This window comes from Agelaius tricolor, unplaced genomic scaffold (assembly GCF_023055355.1).
Source record: "Agelaius tricolor isolate 1412-34295 unplaced genomic scaffold, bAgeTri1.0.p SCAF_3, whole genome shotgun sequence".
NCBI lineage: Eukaryota > Metazoa > Chordata > Aves > Passeriformes > Icteridae > Agelaius > Agelaius tricolor.
Genome location: NW_027269263.1, coordinates 46,166,707 through 46,180,483, shown reverse-complemented (window position 1 = coordinate 46,180,483; position 13,777 = coordinate 46,166,707). Strand labels below are relative to the sequence as shown.

The window sequence follows — 13,777 nt, the reverse complement described above, 5'->3', positions numbered from 1 at the left end:
TTTGTTTCTGAAACAAAGAATGAAAATAGCTTCTGAACAGGGTCTTGACTGAACTTCTCATTTGCTGTGATTTCTGCATGGTGTGTCTTCATTGCCCTTCACTTAAATTCCTGTTTGCTGTGAGTGGAGATGTTTCTACTTGTGGGTTTGGCATCTTTTTCCCTGCTACCCTGCCTACCCTCCATGGAGGAAGCAGTAGCCAAGCACACTTCCATTTGATTTTTTTTATTTCTGTTTTTATAACAAACATTGTGCAGTCCTTCTAACTCTTTAATCCATCAGTAATGCTTTTGCATTTTTGTTGTTCATGGTTTAAGATACATTGTTGTTTTCTTTCTAAGGACCATGTTTCTGTTACATCATAGGTTCATGAGTGAATTTGAAGGACTTTCAATAACAATACATTTTGTAATATAATTTTTGTAAACATACTTGTCTATATTTTTTTTCATTTTGCACTTCTTCAAAGGTAAATGCTGAGTTATTCAGTCTTGGATATTGTGTTTCTCTTTTATGGAAAGACTGATTAATACTTGAAACTTAACTTAATTTTTGTAGGTTGAGAAGGAAAAAAACAAAGAAAGAAGTTTCAATACACAGACAGTGGCAAAAGAGGAAAATGGTGATAAATTAAATACACCACCAGCCAACATTACTAATCAGCAAATGAAAGAAAAGCTTTCACTAAAGAAGAATGACTCTTTGAAAATGGAGGATGAAAACACTACAGAAGAAAAAGTCCACAAGAATTTTTCACCTGAGGAAAGGTCAGAAATTATTAAAATGCCAATGAAAGTAGAAACTAAAGACATGATCTCTAATTCATATCTGTAGGAATTCTTAAGTATCTTTCAGGTTTTCTAATATTGTACTAGTTGAAGCAGTTTCTTTGATACTGAAAGCAATACTGAGCAGACCACTGCTTCACAAACATTTAAGAAAAACAGTTTTTTTTAGGAAGAGGGAAAAGATACTACCAAATGAATATTAAAAGTTTGAAGGAGGCATTGATATTTTTATGAAATCCTAAGCAGGAGGGTTTTTCTGTCTGTCCTTCAAAGGAATCTCTGCTCTTAATACTTCCCCTAATGTGAATATAAGATACTGCCTGAATCTCATTCAGGTTCCACATTTCCCCCTCATTCCTAGGGCAAGGTTTTTTAAATACTTTTAAATACTCCACAATCCTTGGAGTTAAGTCTGTATTTTATCAGAGATATTTTTAATCTCAGTTGTTTCTGAGATCTGACAGATCTGAGTTTCTGATGTCATCTTATGTCTGTTTCAAAGAAATATTTTCTATAAAGTTACTCAAGTGGTATTTTTTTTCTCTGTTTAATGTAGTGAACTTTCCCTGAATCATGATGTTGCAAAGAATAATAAAGGACAGACTTCAAAGCTGAAGGCTAATCAGCAGATGAGCTCTTCCAGTGGGAATAATTTTCGAGTACCAGATGATAGCACTTCAAGTGAAACATCTCAAGAGGAAGGAAGGTACTGAATATAAGAACCATTATGACTAAAACTTACTTAATGATAAAAATTGACCTAAGGCTAAAGGTAAGTTTTTTTGTGAACCTGATGTGCACAGTGGTTTCTCTTCCTTCATGTGACAATATGACTTGATTGTGTTCCAAAGCACAACCTTTTTGCTTTATGTGCTTTGAACATCTTACCCAAGTTCATTATAAAGACAAATGTGCACAAGTGCTGGAAAATTACCTGAAGGTCAGTGTATATGTGAACATGTATTTTTTAAAAGGGAGGCGAGAGACTTATACAAGAACACAGTTGCTATTTCATCACATGCATCTTAGGGTTTGAGTTTTTTTCTTTTTTTTTTTTTCTTCATCTGTATATCCTCTTGACTTCTTGCCTACTTAGACTTAACTGTGAGGGGCAAAATGAGAAACAGAAATTGTCAACAGGATACAAGCACTGTTCAGCAATAGCTAAAACACTGATGTGTTGTCAACGCTGTTTTGGTCAGAAGTGTAACACACCGTATTGTGTGGGCTGCTCTGAAGAAAATTAACTCCACTCCAGTCAGCCTAAGTATATTAGAGAATCTAAAATTACAGTTCTTTGACCTTAAGGGAAAGAGTCTAAATACTGAAGGGAATGAAACCTCTAGTATTAAACAGGGAATGCACATAACTATGTATCTATATATCTCCGTGTCTGTAGCTGTATGATTCCTGTCACTTTGAGTGAACAGTTATTTCAACTCTTTGCTTAATATCCAGTAAAAAAAATAATCTTCCAATAAGGATGATAATTTTTTCCAGTATTCACCTACGTCTAAAAATACTCTTGTATTAAATTTTACTTTAATTCCCTACTGAAATTACATTTTCAAAACAACTTTAGATATTGTTCTTAATGCAAGATAAACATTCTAGAACTGAAATACTTTTCTGTTTTCCAGACCTGCAGCAAAGACAGCGAATGAAAAGAACAAGGTACTGAAAAATTAGTTTCTTGATAAATAGTTTTATCAGCTTGTAATCGCTCAGATGGGACCAATCAGATATGGACTGTGAATGAAAGAATCAGTCATTCATGCATCTGTAATATTACATAGTTGTATACAGAAAATACTGTATTGTTTGTAGGTCAGCATACACATGGATGTAACTGATGACCTCGATTTAACTCACTCATCTGACACAACATCAGAGGACGTCAAGTTACCAACGTCCACCTACAAAGAGGCTGTGTTGCTCTTAGAACAGCTTACTGTGGATCATACAGGTATGTTCTAAAGTCACTTTTTCCTCAGATGTTACAAGTTTTTCTTTTGAAACATGGTTTCTTTGTGCGCACTCCTAGGTATCTTGGTTCATTTATATTTAGGATAACACCTCCCCACCACCCCCTTCATCGCTGACATGTGTGTACAGAGCAGCTGTTGTTCCTATTTTTTGCCTTTGCCTGAGTGGTGGTTTTGTCTTCTCCTAAATATATTTTTATGAGGTGCCACCAGCATGGCTGAAAGGCTCAGTTGTGCCCTTGCATTTGGTCCATTGTCTTGTGTCTGGAATGGGGCCAGCCCTGGCCTTTTCTCATAGAGAACTCCCACTGCCTTCCTTCAGTCTTCCCACTGCCAAAACTTTTATCACCTGCACCAAATCAAATAATTTACACATTAGAAGGTATTTATGCATATGTGCAACTTTGTCTTCTCTATGTCAAAATAGGTTCTGCTATTTTACTGAAAATTCAAAACATACTTCTTAAATATGAACAAATAATAGAGCATGAAAAAAATCGATATGCAGCAGTCTGGAGAGAAGTAAAAAAACTGGAAAGTGAAAAGGAGGAATCAAAATTAATAGCAGAAGAGACTCAAGATTTGAAATCCATATTGGCTCATCAAGAAGTGGAATGGAAAAGTGATATCCAAAGCCTTAAGTATGTAATCTTGTGTTCTGATAATGTGTTATCTTGTAACAGTATATTTACCTAGATAAACTTACAAATGATAAAACAGTCAATAGTTTATTTCCATATACTATAAACTTGATACCATAGATAATGGAATGATGATAGAATTCTTTAAAAAGTTAAAAATTCGAGTAAAAATATAAAATCTGAAAATATTTAACATTTTTTATGGTTTGAGTTGTTTCTGCAAGTTCATAGTGTAGAATATCTAATTTTTGTATTAGTGCTTTAGTTTCTCAACTATATTGCTAATTCCCAGGTTTACTTTGAAACAAGAAGAAGAAAAGAGGCTCAGACTAGAAACACTATATGAGAAAACAAAAGAAAAACTCAGAAGGAAAGAAGAGCAATATTGTAAAGAGATGGAGGAGAAACAGCAACTTGAGTTACAATCAAGGAATTTAGAAATTGAGTTAGTAACACTGAGAAAGCTCCTCAAACAGGTATGTTAGACAATGACTTAAACACTTGTCTTCTTATTTTCTGCTTCTTTTTAATTGGTGTTGTGTTCCAGTATGCCTAGAGAAGTGGTACTTTGTTCATGGAAGAGGCATTGGGTAACTATTGCCAGATTTTGCAAACAGCTGATTTCCAAGTGTGTGTTCCCTTTTTTTTGTTTGTATTTCAAAGCCTAACTTTGAGTTATTTTTCAAAATTATTACAAAATAATAATTAAAATAACTAAATTATTCTGTATTTCTTCTTAATTTTCAGAAGAAAATTAAAATTATAGATGGATTATTGTAACTCTGGAAAGCAAAAATATTTAAAAGAATAAAAGGGAGAGTGGAATGATATTGCTAGCTTTGATTTTTCTGAAGGTGCAAGTAATTTAATTGTATTATTGTAGGTTGAAGACGAGCGTGATGAAACACAGAGACAGCTCTCTCAGGAAAAGAGTGCCAGAGCCCTGCAAGAAGGCATTTTGAACAACCACCTTTGGAGACAAAAGGAACTAGAAGAAGAGACAAGAAGAACTATAGGAAAAAGTTCAGATGTAAGGAGATTTTTTTTCTAATTAATTCAATTTCACCATGTTTGTTCTAAACTTATAATAAAATTTATAATTTTTTTCTGCTTCTTGATGGATTATGTACAGTGTGATTTTATTGTGCAAACACCTCTTCTGTTTTCCCTTTTGTCTTTAAAAGTTTTGAGAAGCAGTGTCAGCGCTGTATGTACAAGTAGAAAGCTAAAAGAAAACATTATTTACACCATTTTTTACACTGTCTTGTTTTTATTTCCTTGACATTTTATCACCACTTTTTGAGGTTTCTAGCATTGAAACACCTAGCTACCTACATCCAGATTGGCCAGGAAGGAAGTTGACACTCTGTGTTCCCATTACTTGGGGTTTTTTAAATTATTTATTCCCTGATCAAGCTTGAAGTATGAAGTTCTGTTCCACCTCCACATATTAAAGTTTTATGAAGGAAGATCAGCAATAAAACTCTCAATACTAGTTAAATAATTGAAGGAGAATAAGCAATCATGGACACTAAAAAAAAAAAAAGTCTTGAAAAGTTTAATGAATTTACTAAGAATGTGAAATTCATGGAAGAATTATTTGTTCTTGGCTGTACTGCCCAATAAATATAGGGTGAATATGTTTACATGGAAAATAATTTGTATAATAAACAGGCACTATACAAGACTCTTGCTTTCTAGGGATGGTTCAGCTGTATAGCAAACTTCCAGTAATACCAAAAAAAGTGTCAAGAAGACATTTAAAAAGGAAAATACCCGTTTTAGCCTGGTAAGCAGAGATTTTACCAGATCAGTAACACAGCTAAATTAATCTAAAAGGGAATATTTTAAAGGCATGCACACATAAGAAAGCACTGTTATTTTGTAACCTTTATACCTGAAATATTTTAAATAATTTTATTATTTAGTTGCTGGTTTACAGAAAAAAAGGCATTATGTATTTGGCTTGTTTATTTATGGATGTGTTACTCCTTCATTCTATGCCTGCTTTGGACACATGCACTGGTTCATAGAGTAGCTTATGTCTTATCTGAAATTTCATTCTCATCTTTGCAGTCATGTTGCAGTGTTAGAAACATTAAAATGCAGTTTAATGCTGAAGTGGTTTTGTAGATTTATTTCCCACCTGGATATTTATTCATGTTCTCTGTCTTTCAGGAATCCGACACTGAGAGAGAAAAGGATCTGTTGTACAAAAATCAGTTACTGCAAGATGAGATTGCCGTGCTAAGACTAGAACTTGATCAAATAAGACTTAGACACCAGGAGGAAGAAGGAAAATATTTAGAGGAAAATGAGACCTTGAAAGAAAAAAATGAAGATCTCCAAAAAGAACTTAAGCTGAATGAGGAAGCCTTAACGCAAACAGTTTTTCAGTACAACGGACAGCTGAACTTACTAAAGACAGAATCTGCAATGCTAACTTCCAAACTTGAGCAGACAAAAGAAAGCAAAGACAGGCTAGAGACAGAAATTGAATCATTTCGTTCCCGCTTGAACACTACTGTTCAAGAACTTGAACGTCAGCAGTCATCAAGAAGCGATGTTGAGCGAACGTTTCAGAGAGACCGTGATGAATGGCTTCGCCTGCAAAACAAGCTCCATCATGACCTCTCAGATGTGCAGGAAGCCAACAAGAGCTTGTCCCAGCAGCTGAGTAAAGCTGAAAGCAAAGCTAATAGTCTAGAAAATGAGCTTCACCAGTTAAGACAAATGCTCAGAGAGAAAACATTGCTTTTAGAAATGACACAAAAAGAATTAAGTCAAAGCCAGTGTCAGGCAAAGGAATATGATCATGCTCGACAGCTTGAAAAAGACCAAGTAAACAAACTTATAATAAAGCAGGAATCCATGCAGGAGCGATTGGCCCAGCTCCAGAGTGAAAACCTTTTGCTCCGTCAGCAACTGGAAGATCTGCAGAACAAGGGGATCATCAAAGAAAAAGTAGTTAATGATGTGCAAGATCGGTTTAATGATATTTTCAACAAACTCAGAGCTGATACTGAGAAGCAAGTTTACCTAGTGGAAGAGAGAAACAAGGAATTAAATGCCAAATGTACTGATTTAAGAGAACAAGTCTTCAAATATGAGAGTGACAAAATAGAGAGAGAGGTAAAATACAGAGTTACAGCAATTTAAAGTTTTCCAGTTCTTGAAATTGTTTTGTGTTTTTAAAGTGTATCAGATATAAGCCATATGCATGGGACCAGATAATGATGATTTGTTCTGGTTTGTTGTGTTTCTCTTGAAACTGGAAGGGTTTGCTAAATGGGGTGTTACTGCTCAGATCTGAGCAGAGAGCAGAAAAAAGGTATCCAAGTCTGCTTTAATCAAGAAAGGTGATTCTTCTCTAGAACTTCTTTAATCGCTTTTCCTTAATCCATCTTTTGCCCTATAGAATTGGTTTAGGTATTTGATGATTTTTTTTTTTAGTATTGCATTGGTGGCACAAGTAAGTGATGTAAAAGGAAGAATGATCTAATATATGACAGTTGAGAAATGAAAATGCAGATGAGTTAATTGTGTGAGATGGACTAATATTGAGTTCCTACAGAGGAAAAACATTGCTTCTCCCTAAGTTGCTATCAAAATTGAAGAGTATTTTAGTGTCCAGGTATTAATTTATGAATATTCTGGGGTCTCTAAGGGGTCTGCCTAGAGACTGCATCAATATCTATGTTCCTAGGAGTAAGTAGGGTATTCTGTAATGATGGTGTTCTGGCCAATTTCAGGTAGAGTAATGACTTAAAAATTGCTTTACCCATTTTGTTTAATCTCCCTTACTTTCTAGAAAATAGGAGCTAATAAAAGTCAGTATTTAGACACACTGGTGTATGGTTTATAGCCTTTAGTGATTTGAGAAGTGATTTAAAATTACACTTCCTTCTTCCTAACATGTCCAGAATCTTTGAGTGAGATAAATATAGGCATGTGTGAGATAACTGCTTTATTCTTCATTTATCAGTTACTGTAAGGTGTGTGTGGGGAGAGAACTCCAGCAATACTATCAGTCATTTTAAGCTGTGAATTGCTCTGTATTCTTCATACCAAAACAATAGATTCCCTCTGACAATACTAGATCTGTTTAACTATGACCTATCCAGGTTTTAGCAAACCTAATATGTCAGTATAAAGGCAGTTGTTATTATAAACCATACTTATTAAGACAGCTGTAAGAGGATGTGATTCAACATATTCTTAGAGTATATGTAAAAAGAACTTTTAGATATTGGTATTCATTTAATTATATTTGTAAAGTGTAGGAATAGAACAAAGAATGATGTGATGTCAAGTCCTGCCTTTGGTCAACAAAATAGTATCTGCAGTCAGATTATGGCTCTTGCATCACAACAGATTTCTTTGTATTCTCTTAGTAAAATTACCATGATTGCAGTGTGTGCTTATGCATGGTTTCAAGAAGAACAATATCTGGATCTTTTATGTACTAGGAAACAAAAATCCTCATGAACAGCTGCTGACAGTTTGGGGTGCTCAGCTGAGAAAGATGGAGAGGTGATTGTGCACATGCCTGCTGGTGACAGACAATTTCACTTGAGTTCAATCCAAAGACAAGTCTAACTGTATAATGAAATAAGTCAAAGTAAAGGCATTTTTCATTTTCTTACAACTTTATTCATGCTCATTTAATTGTTTCATTAGGGCATGATCCGACAGCTGCAGCAGGAGCTTGCTGATGCTCTTAAAAAGCAATCTATGTCAGAAGCTTCACTCGAAGTTACTGCGCGCTACCGGAGTGATCTGGAGGAAGACAAGCTGCGCTTGCAAAAGGAATTGGAAAAGGCTAAAACCAAGGTACACGATGTCTGTAATTATATGAATAAATCTTATGCTGGCTGTTAAAAGTAGGATTGGATGTCATCCTTAAACCCAAGGAAAAAATAAAACAGGATAGATTTAATGATGTGGGAATCAATTGCATTGTTTTAAAAACTTGGTGTCCACGTCTTTGACATGCGGACATTATGCCCTAACTTGGACAAAATTTTTTATTTGCAAAGGTGCTTTTCCCAATAAATTTGTGTCTATATTTATGCCTTGTTACCTTTGGTTTAGCCAAGCAGATTGTCTGATTTCTGAATTTCTACAATATTCAGAAATATTGGACTGCTGTGTTTGGACATTTTTATGCTCTTGCTTTCCCCTTGCCCCCACTCCCCTACCCTGCCCCGTCACCCGGTAACATGTCAAATTTTGAATGCTTTTGTACTTATTCTGCATTTTTCCCCTTTGGCCCTGCTATAATTTGCCATCTGAAGTGGTTTTCCTGCAAGGGAAGTGTAAGCTCTTTCTGAGTTAGGGACTACATTTTCCAAGGTGTGGGCATAGAGAGGCCTTGGAGTTCTGAAAGGAAAATAATTTAAAATCTGATCCTTATGAGGGACTTGTGAAGTCACTACAGACAGATGAACTTCTTAACTCATGTTTTCACAGAGGAGAAAATGAGTGACTACAAAAAGCATCCTAAGTCCCCAAAAGGGTCGGGGCAGCAGTGTCAGTGCTTAGAGCTGTGCTCTTGGAAATCCATGGAGGGATGGGAGAGGCTGCAGTAGAAGATTAGGAAGTAACACAGCTTGTGTTCATTTGCTAGTAGAAGCTTTGAAAGTTGAGATGATTACAGTTCTTTGGGCAGTGGTTATGAGCAGATATCTGCAGCATGTGAATCCTTGGGCAGCAGCTGACTGCCCTGTATAAAAGCTCACCTGATGACTGTGGACCCTTTATGTGATTTTACAGTTGCGGGAGGTGGAAGAAAACTATCTTCAGTCTGAGCATTGTGTTCGTGACTTGAAGACTGCCTTGGATGATAAGGAAAGAGAAGCAACAGCTTCTGCCCAGAAACTGCAGGACCAGCTGTTGGCATCTTCTGAGACTAACACTACTATAAAACAACTGGAAGAACACGTGCAACAGTAAGAGAACACAGTGGGGCGAGGTATCTGTCACTTGCAGGGATTGGCTGGAAACCACAGCATAGATAGGTAGCCTTGTTGTGTCACAGCAATTCATGAAGATTATTAAGAATGTTCTTGTTTTTTATTATTTTGCACTGTTCTTTTGGAATTGGTGCTCTGGCAGATTTTTATAATAGGACCTGTTGTTTTTTTTAAGCCTTGAAATTGAAAACACCAAATTGGAAGCCACTGTCCAGCAACAAAGCAATAGGATTGAAGCCCTGCAGAGAGACCTGCAAGCCTCTGCCTCAGTAAGCTGCTCATAACTTTCTCTTTTGGTGTCTCCTGAGCCTAGTTACCTATTTCTGTGGGGAAATTTTATGGTGAGGTTTTCCCAGAGAGCCAAGGGGAGCTCAGTGCCTGCTTTTTCTGAATAGAGTCTGCTCAGAAAGTAGCCTGCTCTACTTTCCAGCCATCCAGCTTTGAAAATTTTCCCATGCTATAGCAAGTCAAACATAACACTCAAAAAGGTAAGGATTTGACAGCAGTACACTGGTGTAGCTATTGTCTGCTTTAGACCCTTCGTAACATCAGATGCTGCTTTGGGGACTGCAATGTGTTCCATTTAAGTTATTCATCAAGTTTACTGGTAGAAATTCCACAGGGTATATTGATGCCAAGCCCTTTATGCCAGAGATCTGGCTGACATCATCAGACTGAAACAAAAATTACATGTCCCAGAGCTTTTGCTGTGCAGAATTGCTTTTTCTTTGGCTACTTGATGTGTGTCTGTTTTCATGAAACAGTGAAGAGGACTGCTTGTGGTATCTGCAAAACTCAGTTTGAGCCTTGGAATTTACCACAGCTTCTACACAGTGGTTAATTTTGGCTTTGATAAGGTGCTAACATCTGTGGCCTGAATTAAGAGATTTTTTTTTTTATTATTGTTGTAGTTTTGTATTGTAGCCACTGAACTAGGGTTCTTGTTACGACTGTAGTTATCAATTATAGCTAAAGGTATTTTGAAAATCATTACATGTGATAGTCAAACTTTGTGATGTACTGATACTGTGACTGCCAGTGGGAGGGCAGTGACAAATCCTTCCACTTTGATTGATAGGGCATGATTTTCAAGTGTACTGGGGATGAGAAAAGCTACTCCTGCCTGTTTTCAATGAAGATTCTTTATATCCCACATGGTCTTTTCTCTCTCACTCTCTGTGTCAAGTGCCAGAGGTGATGATTGCTAACAATTTTACAGTGGCATCAAACTAAGGCCATTCTGATCATTGTTGTGGGTGTAAATAGTGTAAGAATAAAGAGGTTAAGAGGTTGTGTGTAATACTTTTGTCAGTGAGGTGTAACTTCAATCTAGCAAGTGATAGTGTGCCTTCTTGCTTCTTGTAATGCTTATCTAGGTTCATAACCGCCTGGAAGACTTGATAATGAGCTTGCAGACAGCACAGGCAGCTGCAGAGGACCACCACAAGCAGGTACATGACAGGCTTCTGTGAATGACTGTTTTAGTCTTTGAATTTTTTGTGTATAGGTAATTGATGAAAAGATCATGTGGGTTGTGTAAGCACACAGCTGTTAAATATCCTGGTTTTAGGGCAAGGCACCCTCAAGGGATAAGACTGTAAATTTCCTCATTTTCCTACTGCTGTGTTTTATATGTGTTGTGATGTGCAAGATAGTTGTGTTCATCAGTGTGATTCATCTGATGAATTCTCTTCCCCATGCCACCTGCAGGGAGTGAGCCAGTTGCTGTGAAATGCTTAGCTGCCTACCAGGGTTAAGCCATAGCAGATGACTGATAGAGTGGGTGTTGTGGACAGCATGGGGATCTGTGGTTGAAAGCTGAGAGAGGAGAGCAGACTTTACAGATCCATATTTTCTTTGTAAGTTTGTCAGAGCTTATCTTGAGGCCATGTTAGTTTTTTTCGTGAGACACCAGTGTTTTACCTCCTCTGTGAGGACTTGTGATAGTCATACACCCTAAGGATTTTTTTTTTTTTACCTGAGACTTTGTGTTAAGTGTTTTGTCACTTTCTGTAGCCAGTAAGCATCTCTTGTTTTTTCCTTTTTTGCTTTTGTAATTGTCTTTTTTTTTTCCTTAAAAAATGCCACTAAAAGCCTCTAGTCAACTTCCAGTCTTTATACTTGAACTGAATCAGGAAGTCGTGTTCAATTCAAATGCATCTGTTAGGCAAATCTTTGTCCCTTTAGATAGAACCATCAATACCATTGCCAATTTCCGAATGTTTTCTTGCTGTGAGGAGATATACAGCTGTCACAGAAGCCATGAGGGTAGGGTACATTCTGTGGTGGGCACTAGAAAAGACTGCATTAGAAAATATGTAATGAACTCTGGAGAACCTTTGGAAGAAAGCTATGGGGTGATTTTGTGTGTGTGTTTGTTATTCCCCAAAGTTCACCTCATCTAACTATCCCTATAGCATTCATTCTTTTTACTATCTTCAGTTTCTCTTCTTGGTTATGTTTCACAAGCTGTGTTCTACATCCCACATTAACATTAACCATAGACATGGGATGGAGAGAGGAGAGAATTTCCATTCAAGTTACAGCTTTCTGTTCCAGTGTATTCTTTAGAGTCACCTTAGTTTCTTCTTCTGCTATTGTTGCTTTTACAGGTGCAAAAGCAGAATGTGCTGGCTCTGACATCAAAGGACTTGCAGAGCATGTGGGAAGAGCAGTTTAAGTCAAGATCTAACCTCGAAGAGCGTGTTGCTCAACTTGACAGGGAAAAGGCAGACCTCTTTGAACAGGTAAATCCAGAAAATTCTCCAGAGACCTAAGCCAGTACCTGAGAGTACTACATTAACCTTTTCGTCAAGTTCTTAGATAAAGAGCATTTTGTATTACCCCTGCCATTCAGGCTCTGGATATGTCATGATTTATGGATCATCCAGGAAGCAAATGAAAGTTATCTGGGTATCTTGTGTAAGTTTTGGAGTGATTCTCTTTGAGAGAGTTCCCAGTATGGTTTGCCTCAGTTGAACACATCAAGCAGTTCAGTTCCCCAGGGGAACTTCCCCTGGGGCTTCAGTTCCCCAGGTCTTTCTTGGATTCCTTCTGGCTATCTTCTGACCCCTTGTTTTCCGGGCAGGATTGAAGTATTTCATTTTTCCAGTGCAGTGCAGGGAGTAGCAGCAGCGTGTTTTCAGGGTAGTGGACACTTAAAATCCTTGCAGAAAAACATAGTGAAGGAATTCTGGGGAGATGAACTAGTGCTTGGGAAACCAGAAATGACTGACAGTTGCAATGGGGCAGTCTTTCCCTCTTTGCCTGTAGAGGAATAAAGGAAGTAAAAAGCAGCTAGCACATAAGTAGCCACAAAGAAGGGGTGGAAGGGAACAGTTTATTGAAAAAATTCCCAAAGATAAATTCCTCTGCCTGCTTATCAATAAAGATCCTGTAAAAGCTTTAGATTAGTTTGTATTCTCCCATGATAAGAATACCTAAATAATCCTTACTATGAGTTGAGAACTCTTATAAGTAGTCCAGCATCTTCTCCCCCTTTGTTTCAGTGGAGGCTTCTATTTTTGTTCTTCGATATTGGCCCAGTTTGCTGTGAAACCTAACATGTAACTTGGCTAACAGAGATGGACTGCAGCTTCTAGAGAAGCTAGACACATATTGCACATAGCTGTTGTTTTTACATTTTGTGCATGTCATGTGTCTTTTCTGTTTTGAAAGTGTGAGAGTGAAAGAAAGAAAGTGAAGAAACTGATAGAGTTAAAACGCCCAGTTGAACTCCGTCTGGACCAAGAAATGAGACGAAACTTGGAATTGCAGAAAGACTTTAAGAGGTATGGCTTTTCAATATGGTGAAGAGATATCCCTGAATAGAAGTGCAGTTTTATTGAACTGTAATGTAAGAATATTGGAATAATTACCAATATAGCCGGACAGGACATGCCTGAGCTTCTCTGGCCCTTGCTGCTTGACCAAATATGGGCAACTGTGGTGGTTTCACCCCAGAGACACCTTTGGCTGGGTGGATGCTGCAGCTGGGTACCTGGAGACAAGTCCAGGCATGCAGGAGCTCAGGTTTACCTCTGACAGAGAAGCTTTAAGGCGATGGTGAAGGAAAGGAGTCGGTTCTGATGGAGGGTTTCAATCCAGAGCTTTGTTCTGGCCCACAGGCCTCTGAATCCAGCAACAGCTCCAACAGAACTCCCAAACTGTGTGGTTGCTGGCTCTTTTAACCCCAGGGAGAGGGGGAGGGAAGGGGTAGAGATCCCACCAATCAGGTACGTGATAGGAGGTCTCAAGGGACAAAGGACACCTGGATGGCCCAATGTCCCCCCAGGGGTAGATGGCATCTTTTGAATTCTGCCAATCACTCCATGCCCTTCTGGAATGCCAGGATTTCCAGACAGTACTCAGCAGGGGGCAAGGATGGG

General features: G+C 37.6%; 1 protein-coding gene across 8 annotated transcripts in view; it reads left to right on the top strand.

Annotated features, from left to right (window-relative positions):
* Window positions 1-13,777, top strand: part of ANKRD26 (ankyrin repeat domain containing 26) — a 47,809-nt gene that overhangs the window by 23,369 nt on the left and 10,663 nt on the right. For 7 of the 8 annotated variants that reach the window (XM_071423710.1, XM_071423709.1, XM_071423708.1 and 4 more), the window contains 14 exons: window positions 559-767; window positions 1,345-1,494; window positions 2,429-2,462; window positions 2,616-2,754; window positions 3,201-3,414; window positions 3,707-3,890; window positions 4,298-4,444; window positions 5,593-6,546; window positions 8,095-8,247; window positions 9,190-9,365; window positions 9,565-9,658; window positions 10,766-10,840; window positions 12,002-12,136; window positions 13,068-13,180. In XM_071423710.1, the coding sequence (XP_071279811.1) occupies window positions 559-767; window positions 1,345-1,494; window positions 2,429-2,462; window positions 2,616-2,754; window positions 3,201-3,414; window positions 3,707-3,890; window positions 4,298-4,444; window positions 5,593-6,546; window positions 8,095-8,247; window positions 9,190-9,365; window positions 9,565-9,658; window positions 10,766-10,840; window positions 12,002-12,136; window positions 13,068-13,180 (2,777 nt within the window). Of the gene's footprint in view, window positions 1-558; window positions 768-1,344; window positions 1,495-2,428; window positions 2,463-2,615; window positions 2,755-3,200; window positions 3,415-3,706; window positions 3,891-4,297; window positions 4,445-5,592; window positions 6,547-8,094; window positions 8,248-9,189; window positions 9,389-9,564; window positions 9,659-10,765; window positions 10,841-12,001; window positions 12,137-13,067; window positions 13,181-13,777 lie in introns of those variants that run through there. The other variant, XR_011678665.1, reaches the window with a different exon arrangement.